The sequence below is a fragment of the Opisthocomus hoazin genome, chromosome 23, assembly GCF_030867145.1.
Source record: "Opisthocomus hoazin isolate bOpiHoa1 chromosome 23, bOpiHoa1.hap1, whole genome shotgun sequence".
Taxonomy (NCBI): domain Eukaryota; kingdom Metazoa; phylum Chordata; class Aves; order Opisthocomiformes; family Opisthocomidae; genus Opisthocomus; species Opisthocomus hoazin.
In genome coordinates this window covers 3,585,695-3,599,123 of record NC_134436.1, presented here as the reverse complement: position 1 = coordinate 3,599,123, position 13,429 = coordinate 3,585,695, and the positions used below count along the sequence as shown (strand labels likewise).

Genomic DNA, 13,429 nt, shown 5'->3' with positions numbered 1-13,429 from the left:
TAAAAGCACACCCATTCCCATTCACCAGCCACATTATGGATGGGATCAACAGCATGTAGATCAAATAGCCGTAAGAGAAGTTTCATTCCTACTCAAAGAGGATGGGAACTTGGAGCAGAGGATGTTACTGTAGATGCTTTAGCCCAAGTAGCTCAAGAACTCTCTCCAACAAGTGACCAAAGGAATTTTTAAGCTCTTATACAACCCAGTCCAGATGCCCAGAAAACAGGTTTGGCTCATTAGTGTTTCCCTCTCCAAGAAAAGCAGAAGGCAATCATAGCAGGCGCAGCTGGGTACGAGGCCCAGCTGTATCTGTGTGTGTCAGTGGTGGCTGCGTGTCTGCATGGCACGGTTTGTGTCAAGGAAAAGGGCCAAGCAGGAAACATCTGCCTGTCACGTCTTTCTGAATTCTGTAGATGGACTCTTTCCACCATGAAAGCAGATGCGTGAAATTGCTTTTCACTTTTTCAAAAAGAGGATGGAAGATATCATTCAGAAACCAGTATCTTGAGAAATCTGTGGCCAGTTTGTACTGGCCTGGAAAAGGGTCCTGGGGCACAGAGAGCACTGCAGAGGTCTGCATTTCGTGGTGGTCAGCAAATGACGTGTGAGAGGGGTGCTGTCTGCCCCAAGGATGAAAATAACTCAGATCAGGATTAAGAGTTCCTCACCTGGCTGCCTGAGTGCATGGAACTGGGGGCTGCTCAGAGAATGGAGATCCTGAGATGCTCCTCATTGAGTATGTCTGTGCTGTATTCACATTACACTGAGCGAATTCCATCCTGTGGGGTTTTCTCAGGTTGCAGAAACTGTCGCTTAGCCTCTGCCTGCAGCACCATGAAGCAGAACTGAGCCTGGTCTGGAGTAACCCAAGGCATTGGTATGTCCTGAGGACTAACTGCCGCAGTAGCTGCTCTGCTGAAAATCACCATGTCAGCAGTGTACAATACAAATCAAGTGTGTACAGGGCTGTGTGTGCAAGGGTGTAGCCAGCAGCTTATGGCAAGAGTCTTCCACTCTGTCCAGGGCTTGTGAGACCACATCCACACATCGTGTCCGGTATTGGACCTCCAAGTACAAGAAATTTACAAACTGAATCTGGTCATGGGATTAGATGTGCCTCCGGGTGTCAGCATGGGCCAAGAGGCTGGTGGCACCTGAGTGTCAGTACAGGCATCTTCTGTCTTTCCCTTCATCTCCATGCACCAGGAGAAAAAGAGGGCCAAGATGCCACTATGTCCCTCAGCCTGCTTTGAGCATGGTCTCAGGAACTGACTCCTCCCTGTTAGCACCAGGACCTCCCAACACCCTTTCCTGGTACTGCCACCACCTTAGGTCTTGGTGGAGCATGGTGATGTTCTGGGTGAGGCCTTCTATAATTTTGCTGAAAGATCCAGAAGGATCAGTTCTGCTCTGCCCTGCATCTTCTAAACTTACAGGCTGCACAGCAAGCAGGCGCAATCTCCCAGTGCCCTCCTTTCCCTGGGGTCTGCACCCCAGCGTACCTCAGAGCAGGGCAGCCTGTCTTGACATCCCTTCCTCTTCCTGACACCCTCTCTGTCTTTCTAATCTTGACTCTGAGATTGTCAGATGAACACAGGGTCTTCTCATTTCTCCTTTGCCTCCAACACCACAGGAGCCACATCAGAATGCGCCCTTCTCATCCATGTTATCCCTGTGCCTCCTGCTCACCCCCTGGACATCCTTGCAGTGCCAGGATGAAGACAGAGCCCGCACGAAGGAGCTGCTGCCCCATTTGCACCAAGACCAAGGGACAGGATGTGGAGCAGTGAGGCAAAGCAAGGCTGCAGCATGATGCAGCCCAGCTCGGCACGAGCTTGAGGAAAAGCTCTTGCTTGACTAAGCAGCAGGATTCTTCTCCAAGACTTCCTGTGTGGCAGCAGCCAAGTGGTTACAAAAAACTGAAGTGGGAGCCTTTCCAGTTCCTGACACAGGGAAGAAAATTAAAAACAAATCATTCCCCACCAGCCATTCAGCTTCTGTAAAAGCTGGGACACTTCCAGTCTCGGTCCCTGAAAGAACTGCTGTGTAGTTTCCAAACCTTCACACAATCAGGGAAAACTTTGATGCATCTCTGCCCAACTTCTTCAGGACTGGTGTTTTCCTGCAGTGGATGCCAGCCCAGCTTTACTGGCCCCACTGCAAATCCAGCCATCACCCCAAAGTAGGTGACAGGACATCTCTGCTCTCCTTCTCCCCCTAAGCAGCCCTGCACTGTTTCCTCATAGTCCAGGGGCTGTGCGGGACCTTGAGGGCAGAGCACAGCTGGAGCAGGTGACTTGGTGCTTGTCCTGCATTTGTATCCGGTGACACTAGGCACATGACAAGTGGTGGGCTGGTGTTGCTGGGATTCTGATAAAGGAAGCTAATAGCAGTTGACTTGCTTGGATCTGGCCTGCAAGAAAGGGCAGCATCAGAGGGCTGCAGGGGATGGGATCCTCAGTCCCTTTTGCCTCTCTCCCGTCTTGTGGTGGAAGCACCAAGCCCGAGCACTGGGAAACTGATGGAACGGCTATGGTTAGCACTGAATCATGGATGCCTTGGCTTCTATTAACCTTTCCCACAGCAGTAATAGCCTCTTTCCAGCACGAATCCATGCTTTTCTGCTTATGTGGGCCTTACAGAGCAGGTCTGTTCCAAATCATGGCACTGCAGCTTAATAACTGTCTACAACTCAGCAGGGCCACAGAGGCCATTGGTGTGAACAGTCCTGGCCAGGACATGTGCCAGGTCATTCCCATTTCTTGCCAGACCTCTTTTTTGTAAGCTAACCCATGTTACATTTGCTGGACGCTGGGAGCAGTGGACATGCATGGGATGGCCACCCTACCCACAGGACCTAGGGAAGCAGCAGTCACTTGAGAGGATGCCTGAGCCTGTAGAAAGGGCAGGAGTAATGGTCATGTGAAAATCCACAGGTGGGAACTCAGATACCACCTTCCAGCCCTTACCTGTGCCCCATCTCATTCCTTCCCCCACTGCTGCAGTTTGTGTTCTCCCAGCGGCCTGGTTGAAGCTATGGCTGCATTGGGCCAGAGGCTGAGCTGCACTTTAATGCTTTCTTAGAGCTAGTAGAAGGACGTTGAATCTGTCTTTGAACTGTGTCCAGCATTGGTAACCTTCCATCTGTTTGCTGGAGGCAGATGTGGACAGTTGCAACCAGCTGCTCCACCCTCAGTTGTCTTCTTTTGAGTCCAAGTTGTGGCATCCTGTCTCCTCTTCCCTTTGCCCATGAACCTGCCTCACACAGCTGGGGAATGTAGCAGTTCACAGATGAGCCCTACCACATATAGATGTCTCATGGAGTTGTAGAATAGGAGAGACCCTCTGCAGCTAATGTGGGACAAGCTGGCTGCACAGTTGAGTGTGGCAGGAGTCAGTTGCGTGACTTCAGTACAAGGCATCACCATGAGGAGCTGGGCCCATTACAAACCCACCTCCCAGTTCTGGGAAGCCTCAGACACCCATAACCTGGGTGTGCTTCAAGTGACTGTCACCACAAGCATAAATCAAGTAGCTAGTGACTTGTTCAGTAATTTGTCGTGGGTTGTTATACACTTAGCTTGCCTGCAGACTTCAGGTGCACATGACAGCCTCCATCCATGTGTGTGCAACGGAGTATGGATCCAACAGGAGACTTACAAATCTCAGAGGGGTCAGGAGGCTTCAAGAGGCCTGGATCTCTCCTCGTGGCTCTTCTCAGTCTGGCAAATTGGAAGCGGGTAGCTGATGGTCTTCCTGGCTCAGCAACAGTCTGTACATTCACCCTTCCAGGGATTCCCCAGTGCCTCTTCTCCAGTGGGAACCCAGGCTAAATAAGAGCATGTCTACGAGTTTAACTATTGACTCTTCAATCCTTCTTCCAGACCATAAATGTCCCAGTTAGACTTCACAGAGGGTAAAACAGAGTAAGCATAATGTAATAGTTTATATGTAATAACAGAAATGTTAATTTTTTTGATATTAATAATATAAGTAGATTAAAGCTAGGAGGGATGGATGGGACATCACACTTACTAATGTTTGCCGACATGTCTTACTTAGGCCTGCCTCTTAACCAAAATTGTCTTCCTGTTTTCTGGTTGCAAATAGCTGTGCCAAGCTTTGGCTATTTGACTGGAATTTAAGTTGTGTGGTGTCTGGTTCCTGCTGGAGTTTTTGGATGGATGACAGGGAGGTGGGGAATTTCAGCCCAAACCCTTTGGCTGGTTTTAAAAAATTGAAAAAAACACATTATTCATCTCACGTTAAGGAAAAGGCCAGTAAAGCATTGCTGGAAGGATTCCTCCAAAGATTTGAGCATTGGCTCTGTGCTGCAAGTCTATACTATGCCTTCACTACGGGAAAGTAAAAATTTGGCCCATGTCAGGTTTTCAGTATTACTTGAGATTACAGTGCGGTCATGCTCAGGAGAGTCTCAGTAGTTTTGCAGGTAAATTCCTTGAAGACGCTGCACCAGCTTGGCCCTGCTGTCAGTATGTTGGAAGACCTAGTGCCTGGGACTGATTTTCTGTCCTGGATTTGGTGGGAAAGAGATTTTCAGGTCTTTTCTCTGCATTTGTTATGCAGAAGAACAAGCAAGAGGAGACACGGCCCACATGTGAGAACCCGGACTGAACCAGGGGCTTGTTTAGACCTCACTTGGGAGGTCTCAGCTTTTGCAGCTGGGATGCTGGGCTGCAGGAAGCTGATAAGTTTGTATCCCAGGAAGTCTAGACTGGCCTTTCTCTTGTCAGGTAAAGGCAGGCTGGCTGAGAGAGAGGTCGAAGGCCTGTGGAGGCAAGCCCAAGAGAGGATGTGAGCAGATCCCACCAAGGGGACTTGACACAGGTATCTGCTGCCAAGCTCCTCCATGAGGTCTTTCCAGCCATTGGAAAGCAAGTGGCATGTCTAGGGCCTGATCCACGCAGCCTGAGGTAGACCTCTAACAGCTCACGGGCAATGGTGCCCTATCTGTCTGTCTCCATCAACTCTGTAGCAAGCCTTGCCTGCTAGCTTAGGCAGTTGTCTGTAGGTGACACAGCATCTATGGTGACCAGACATGCTCCTCCAGCCTGGAGTCACCTCGTGGAGAGGCATCATTGTCCCCTTGCCAGTCTGCATTGTACAATATGATCTGCAAGGGAAATGTCACTACACCAATGATTTTGGTAGGTCAGATTTGCTTACAACTAGCTCAAAGACCTCTAACCTGGCTCGTGGTTTGTTGTGGGGCTGGGCAGGACTGTCAGGGGAGTGGAGTGGATTCATGCCACAGGGTGGGTCTGCGAAACAGCCCGATATGAAGCAGACACAGGGTGGCAAGAGATCTGCAAGGTTCTTCTCTCTGGCCTAAGTCTCACTTTCTTTGTTCACTTGTTACATACAGGGATCGTGCATCTGCTGGAAGCACCTGGCTGCATCTAGTGCAATAGGTGAGGCGATGCTGCGTGCTCTGTGACAGCGGGGGATGCACACGGATGTATGTGGAGAAGAGGTAAAACTGCCGACATTGCCTTAAGAAGAGACCTGCCTCATCTCATGACTATGGCATGTGCAACCCTCGAGGAGTGTTTCTCCCCATACCCATCCCGTGTGGGGCTCTGAACTCAATGGTGCACCATATCTCCCAGCTGAGGGAAGCAGGACGCTGAAACTGGGCCCGATCCTGGGTTCAGGATTGCCTGGCCTGTGGGGTTGGAGAAAAGTCAGCCTAAGACTGGGGTTCCCCTTGGGATCTGTCCTGCTCAGCCAGCAGCTCAACACGTACCTGTGTGGATCTGTCTATACCCAGGCCATAGAGGGGTGTTTGGAGTTGAATCCCGCATCTCCCTTGCTCCTCACCAAGGTGCAGACGAATCATCAGTGGAGGGGAGGCTTCTGACATCTGCATGACCTGCACAAGGTGAGGGGTTGTAAGCTCAGAGGCAGCTGCAGCCCAGCACCTCAAGTTACCAAAAACTAGTAAAGCCCTGCACTAGGCAAGCAATTAATGATTTTACTGCTAATGAGAGCTGCAGCTCAGCAAGTCAGAACACCCAGAGCCCATTGCTGCCATCTGGGCACCCTCATGACTTCTCAGAGGTGATTTATAATCCCTGGTTTACAGAGAAGGAAGCTGAGGCAGGGAGTTTAAAGGATGTTTGAGACATGAGGTAGAAACAGAATTAGGGGGAGAAGCCAGAGGTCCCATCTGCCAGCTGTACTTGATTAGCCATGCTTCCTGTGCAGGTGAAGACAAACTGTTTTAAAACAAAATCAGTTATTATCATGCCTCAGCCTGAGCCCCGTACAGAAAACACTTCTTCGGTAAGAGATCATTTCTGATATCACCTGGTCACTTGACTGCAGCTGCAGGAGTTACAATGGAGAAAAGTTTGCACAGTGCTGTGGGGCTACAGCCCATGGCTCAGGGTGGTGCTTGCAAGACTGGCAGACTTTTCATCAGTAGGCATGTTGGCCAATAAGGTGCCTTTGTATCAAAAAGCTACTTGCCTCATATGGTGCAACACAACATTCCTCCCTTGCCCTCCAGAGAGACTATCTCAGGGTGTATTTAATAAGGACACTTTTACCAGAGTCTTAGCTGGCAACTTATGACACCCTTCAGCAGTACATAGGTGTCAGGAAAAGTGTTACTCTGCCAGTCAAGATGCTCTGCAGAAATTCAGAGTCAGCAGGGAGAACACAGGTTGGCACATCACAACTGCTTAGAAGTACTTAAAACAAAAATCACACCTATTTCCCCTCTTTCTGGTAGTCAGAGAGTATTTGAGAATGGCACCCCAGTCCTGGTAAAAGCAGTCATGCCATGTTCCTGTCCCCAGCCTGCCACAGCTGGTGCACCAAGAGCCCACAGGGTATGGGTCCCCTGTACTTCAGGCTGGGGCTGTATGGGGGGTTATGAGAGGAGCAGCAGAAGGTGGGTGACCAGGCCCCTAATGGCTCAGGACCACGACAGTAGATTTTCCTCTCTAGATCTCACTGTGCCTGGTAACAGTGTTCATAAAAGGAGCAAATACCAGTGTGGTTCTTCCTTGCTTTTATATTGTCGAGTTGAGAGGGGTGGAGGGGTTTTCCTGCACTCCAAACTGCTGCCCTTCTGAGCTGGTATTGGCAAGGCTGCACCTTTCTGACAGACCTTACAGGTGCTTGTGAAATGGTTTCTTTTCCTTTGTAGGTAGTACTGAGCCTGAGCTGAGTGCGGGGAGGGAGCCTGTAAGTGCTGGGAGAACAAGCAGAATATGAGTGAGAGCAGCCACTTTCCATGGTCTGCCGCAGACCGCCAAGAACTGCATTCCTCAGGCTCACAGCCTGCCACGCTGGCCTGCAGTGATGCAGATGAGCAGCTCAGCCAGCCTCTAGAGCCTGCCAGGGGGAAAGCCAGCCACCGGGAAGATCCTCAACCCTCTGGAGGAGCAGAGAGGAGGCACCGGGGCCAAGGGGATGAATGTCGGGAAACAGCAGCCGAGCTGGATGAGAGGCCAGGTGAACAGGGACTGGGGACAGACACTACCAGCAAGAGTGGCTGTGAGGACGGGCTGACGCTGACAAACAGCATGGACACAGAGCTGGTCGCAAGGCAGGAGCAGACACAGCTGCAGCAGCAGGACGGCAGCACACCTGGCCAAAGAAGCACAGATTCGGGGGAGAGGGGCTCCCCCACTCAGCAAATACCTAGTGAGGCCCTCAGCAAGGAGTGGTGTCATGGTGTCCTGGGCTCCTCAGAAGCTCTAAGTGCCGATGAGCTGGAGGAGCATCTCGGGTGAGTGTGAAGCCATTATAATGTCGGCTCGGTGCTGGTTTGCATGTGTTGTTTCTCAAGCCTCCTTGCTTCGAGTTACCCTGCTCCATCAGTTTAAAAAGCTGCAGCTGCTCTCATGGTTGACTGGCTTTTCACTCTTTTTCTCTCTGGGCTTCTTACACTGCTTTTCCCTGTTACAAATGCAGAAAAGCTGTGATTAGAGCCAGTGTGGGCCCACAAAGTCTCTAAAATGAAGGAGAAGCTTTAGGGGTCTCAAGAGTGCTGGGTACCGGTTTTGCTCACGTTGGGGGTGTCCCACTTGCAAGTGGGAGATTCAGCTGCAGCACTTACAGCAAACCTACCCGAGATGACTTCAGATAAGTGCACAACCAGGGGGCAATGAGGAGCGGGGCTTGTCCAGGAGCCTCCTATACCCTGGAAGTCCCTGCCAGCGTGGCTTGCTCTGGCAGTCCCGGGGCTAGCAGGTAACAGCTTTGCATCTGAAGGACCGTGCTGTTAGTAAGAGAGTGCAAGACACTGAACTTCGCTCCCTGCTTCACCTGTGGCAGGGGTTACCAGTGCCTGGGTGGCACAGGCATAGCAGTGAGAGACAAGAGACACAAATGTCATCCTGTTCTCAAGTGCATGAGACGAACTAGCAAGCATGCAATGCCCCCCAGTCTCTGTGTACTCTGTACTGGCAGCCTATTTTCATGGGAGAACACTCACACCGGTGCAGCGTTCACAGCTGATTTTATGCCTTTGCAAGTGCCTAGACTCCCGGGGGCTGTGCAAGTTGGGGACTGAAGTGAAAGGACTGGTCACTGGGATGAGGTGGGGTGCTTCCCATGCCATCCCTGTGGGAGTACAGATGCTTCCCTTTGCCGCTAGAAATCTTCTAGGGGTCTGTATTGTAGCCAGCTGGGGTTTATGGTTTCTGTGAATTTTATGGCCCTGCCTACATACCTGGCATGGGAGAGATGCTGCAAGCAGGAGGGGGCTGGAGAAGAGCAACAGAAGTTGTCACAGAGGAGTATGGCCTACTTAAGAGGAGAAGGTGTGAAAGGGACAGGGTGGCCAAGAGGTTCCTGTGATTCACCTCTAGTTTTAGTCCAGTGCAGGCTTCAGGCTGAGCTGCTTGTTTGGAACATTGTCTAGAGCATAGGCAGGGAGTGTCAGCAGAGCTGGGAAGCCACACAGCATGTGGGTTGACAACAGGCACTCCTAACTTATTGCTTCTCTAGTGTTGAACAGGCTCCTTTATAAAAAAATGGTGGTTTGATGTACCCAAGGCCCCCAGCAAGAAAGATCAGTGCTGTTTCAGCAAGCACAAATGAAGGTATTGAAGAGGAAGAGTGTCCAGTGCAGGCAGCTGATGTCCAGAGAGCTAGGCAAGTCCACCCCTAGGCAGGTCCCATGAGCCCTTTAGTCAGGTCTTAGACGTCTGCAAGTCTCTCAGGTTACAAGAGAATCGTATTTGCTTGGTATGTGGCTCCCTGGCAGTGATTGTGAGTTCAAGATCAAGCTAAGGTTGGTTAGTGAATGCTGCTACCACCACTGGATGTGTGATTATTTTAAGGTATTAGGGCATGAATTGGGAGAAGTGGCAGGTCCAGGATTTGGAGATGACGTAACCTGACTGGGCTCTGCATGTACAGCCCATGACCTTATGTTCTAAACATATTTACTTGGATAGCAAATAAGTCTTTGGGGAAGATGAATGCATAAGAGAGAAGTCACACACTATATTCAAAGGCAGAAGGGCAGCTGGAAACCTGCAGGGACACAGCTAAAATCTGGGAAACCACTTTCGCCTAGGGACTGGGTTAGATCACTGTGTCTGTACTCCTTAGTACTTTGACCACCTATCTTTAGCCTAAATGGCAGAAACATGTGACTTGGCAAAACACGGCATGGACCTGGTCTTTCCTGACTGTAGCTGACTATCTAACTCTCCTTGATCAATGTGGGTCAGGAGTAACAAAGTTGACAGATGGACCGAGGCACCAAGAAGTCACTGTCATCCTGCATCATCTCTGAGCTTTCACAGTTTTTCTTTACCCCTTCGGTATGTTACTGTTTCTGTTATGACCCATTCTGGATGTAGGAGAACCTGGGATTTCTCTGTCTACAGCATAATGTTTTACTGATAAGCAGTCAGCTATCCATTCCTAGGGAACAAATCACTTGTCATCATCTGTATGTTGGTGCTAGTATGATGTATTTTGTCCCTGAATCTTAAAGTACTTTACAAGAAGGGTTGAGTCTTTCTCCTCCCACTGAAGCGATCGAGAATTAAAGGGGAAAAAGTCATCCAAGGTCATCAACTCCTTGGTGGATCTGGAAGAATAATCCATGATTGCCCCACTGAAGGTAGATTAGGGCATCTATGCAAGAAATGGTTGTTACAAAAGAGAAGGAAATAAGGCCAAAGCTTTAGTACTTGTGCCACAGTCTGTGTCAGCTGAATCCTTTTTACCCCCTTTCTAGCTTATCCCATGACGTTCACTGGCATGCAAATATACCATTTCTCAAAGCCCCATTTCCAGTCATTGTGACTACTTTGCCTAGAGGTCTTTCACCTTCCCAGAAGCCCCTGACATTGGCCCTGCTGGTCTCAGGGAGGTTATAGCTCTGCAGTCAAAGTGAGAGCTTGATCAGTGGATGATATTCTCTGCTTTCAGCCCCATCAAATCACGTAAAAAGGTAAACCTGTTAACAGAGGACCTTTGGCTTGTAGACTCACTTAGTACCTGCAGGTCTGGGACTGCTGCCTTTGCCCACGCATTTCCTCTCATGGCAATGTATAGCCATTGAGCAATTAAGATTCCATTAAATAAAGTTTCAGAAGAACTTTGCAGAAAGCCTGCAGTGCACAGGCAAGAAAGTCCTGATTTCCATCATGTCCTTCTCTCACAGGCCTCCCCCCTCCACCAACACAGCAAACTAGGTTTTACTTTATTAGAACTAATTAACCAGTGAGAAGTTAAATGTAAACAACTCTGTGCATAAAAATCCAGTACGGTTCAGCTGCAATAATAACCAAGTGCATTGCTCTGCATGCCTTGCCATAAGCAATAAAACAGCATTTCAGAGATGACTGGAGAAAGCAGCACAGGCAATTAGATACAATGTTACTTCAATACATTTACAAAACCTTGTGATTACAATGCAAATAAATATAAGGCTCCTTATTTAAGTAGAGCAATTGCCTTCCCCACTGTGTAATAAGTATGCAACACTTCTCTATGGGGAGGTTATGTCAGGCTGATTCACATGGGCAAGGTCTTTCACTGTCTCCCACCTCAGCCTGGTTTTTCTTGAATTCGATGCAGACAGTGCTCCTGGGCTGGTGTAAGCTATAGAAAGTTGCTTTGTCTTCTGACTTCTCTGGGACCACACAAGGAGAGATGTGATGTACCTGACTCATTGGTGCCCACTGGCCCATCCAAGACCACAGCTCCTGCCCAGGTGTCTGTCGTCTGTCCCACACAGCCTTTACTGGGGCGTTTGTAGGGACACAGACTTTCCCACTTTGCTGCCAGCTGTATGAGTTCGGGCTCAAGGGATAAATATAGGGCTGGAAAATACAAGCTCTTTGGTGTCAACAGCTAATGGAAATGACGCTGTTTAGTGTGGTGAGAGAGCAAGAGCATCTGGCTTGGGATTATGGCAATGTGGGACCTGCTAAGTAATATCCAGGAGGTGCAGGGCTTGATGCCTCTTGATGGCTTGATACTCAGGAGCAACCAGGAGAATACCTACAGGCACAGCTGCAGTGCACAGCACCACCAGAAACACATGCTGTGCACCAAACCTCCTGGCGATGGGCCAGCGCATGCCCTCTCGCACGTGTGTTCCTGCACAAAGACTCTGGTGATGTGAGTGAAGCAATGTGGGCCAAGGGGCAGTGTGATGGCTCTCTTGCATAATCTGGGGAAATCACAAAGGCCCAGGGTTTTGCTGTGGTGTGGGTAGGACAAAGACACTCTACAGGGGAGGGAATGTGGAAGTTCACTGAGGATGGGGGCTGTTGCAAGAAGTTTGGCAATGGGACAAGCTGCCAACACAGGTCCATAATTGCCACCACTGGGTGCAATTAAGGCTGTAAAGTCCTTCCTGTCAAAAGGGGATGAAGCTTTTAAAGTTTCTTCTGCTTTATGGAAGGAGAGGATCTTTTCTGTACTCCAAGTCATGGCCAGATACTGGAGTTCACCCTGCAGGGATGGATGGATTTGTAAAGACAAGCACTCCTGAGTGTCGTAGTTTAACTCGACAGACAGCAGCTAAGCATTAGACAGCCACTTGCTCACCCCTCCCCTTCCGCCCCAACTGTGTGGGGAGGAGAAATAGACACAAGGGGAAACTTGTGGGTTGAGATAAAGATAGTTTTATAAGGCAGCAAAGGAAATACTAATACTATTAATACTATTATTACTAATAATGATAATAATAATTATAATAATGAATATGCAAAACAAACGATATACAATACAATTCTTTTCACCGAAAGACCAATTTGCAGTCAGTCCCCAAGCAGCAGTCATGCAACCCCAAAATCATGAATTTTGCAAAATTCCCAAAAAAGTTTGAACTCCCGGACAAGAGAGGATTTGAACTCATGAAAATGTGAAGAACAGATAGCCATCACCCTGACCCTGGCCAGCCCCCATTCATAAACTGAACATGATGTGCATGGTATGGAATATTTCCATTGGACAGCTTGGGCTAGCTGTCTGGCTATACTCCCTCCCATCTTCTGCACACTTGCTCCTTAGCTGAATATAAGAAACTGGAAAAAGTCCTTGATTTCACAGCAACAACTGAAAACATACATGTTATCAACTCTCTTCTCATACTAAATCTAAACCACAGCAGCTGCTGAGAGGAAAATTAATTCTATCCCAGTCAGATCCAGGACACTGAGGATAAAGGGCCTTTGGGCTGCAGTGGATAGTCTGTGGAGTGGACACTGTCTGCCTCATTTCTGCTTATGTCTGGTTTGCTGCCTGGCCAGCTCTGATGAACTGAGGGAGAGTTTTCCTAAGCCCTGAGCTCCTGGAATCAAGGGATATGCGGGTCTACAGATTCACATAAGCTTTTACCCATGTGATTGCAGAACTAGCTTTGAAAACAACACCTCCAGTGGCTCAGAAATCAGAAGTGACTTTCAAAGAGTGCAAAAACTTGTTTGTCAGGGCCTGTCAGGACACACGAACATAGCGTAAATCACACATGGTTGTCTTCCTTCTTGCACAGCCCTTCAGGTGGGTCTGTCCTGCTTCCTGCTGCACCGGGATCCCCTCTTCCTGCCACAGCTCACCACATCGCTTGCCTGGCATCCAGCATCATGAAGAAGGGAAGACAGCATGGCATAGCCACTTCGTGAGACCCTGACCTGCTTGCATTCCTCAGACTCTTGGGACACTGAGAAATAAGAAACCTGAGAGCACTGATTTGTCCTCTCCTCTTCAATGGCTCTCACTCTGGCACATTAGAAGCAGGAATACCTTTGTTCAAATCCTTCCCCAAGTGCATTTTTCTTTCAGCGAGGGGCAACAAGAAGTCTGGTAGCTGACTTGTGCCTGCTCCTCACAGCCACAACAGGGTTAAGTGCACCTCTGTCATCACAGTCTTCCCTCCTTATGCTGGTTTATTTAGTGGTCCACTGTATCCCCTCTCACA

At 49.2% G+C, this 13,429-nt stretch overlaps 1 protein-coding gene across 11 annotated transcripts in view; it reads left to right on the top strand.

The window, feature by feature from the left end:
• The window catches only part of PSD2 (pleckstrin and Sec7 domain containing 2), a 98,271-nt gene that overhangs the window by 39,784 nt on the left and 45,058 nt on the right, over positions 1 to 13,429 (top strand). For 8 of the 11 annotated variants that reach the window (XM_075442149.1, XM_075442150.1, XM_075442159.1 and 5 more), the window contains 2 exons: positions 5,390 to 5,497; positions 7,181 to 7,765. In XM_075442149.1, the coding sequence (XP_075298264.1) occupies positions 7,245 to 7,765 (521 nt within the window). In that variant the 5' untranslated portion in view covers positions 5,390 to 5,497; positions 7,181 to 7,244. The remainder of the gene's footprint in view (positions 1 to 5,389; positions 5,498 to 7,180; positions 7,766 to 13,429) is intronic. The other 3 variants (XM_075442153.1, XM_075442155.1, XM_075442154.1) reach the window with 1 other exon arrangement.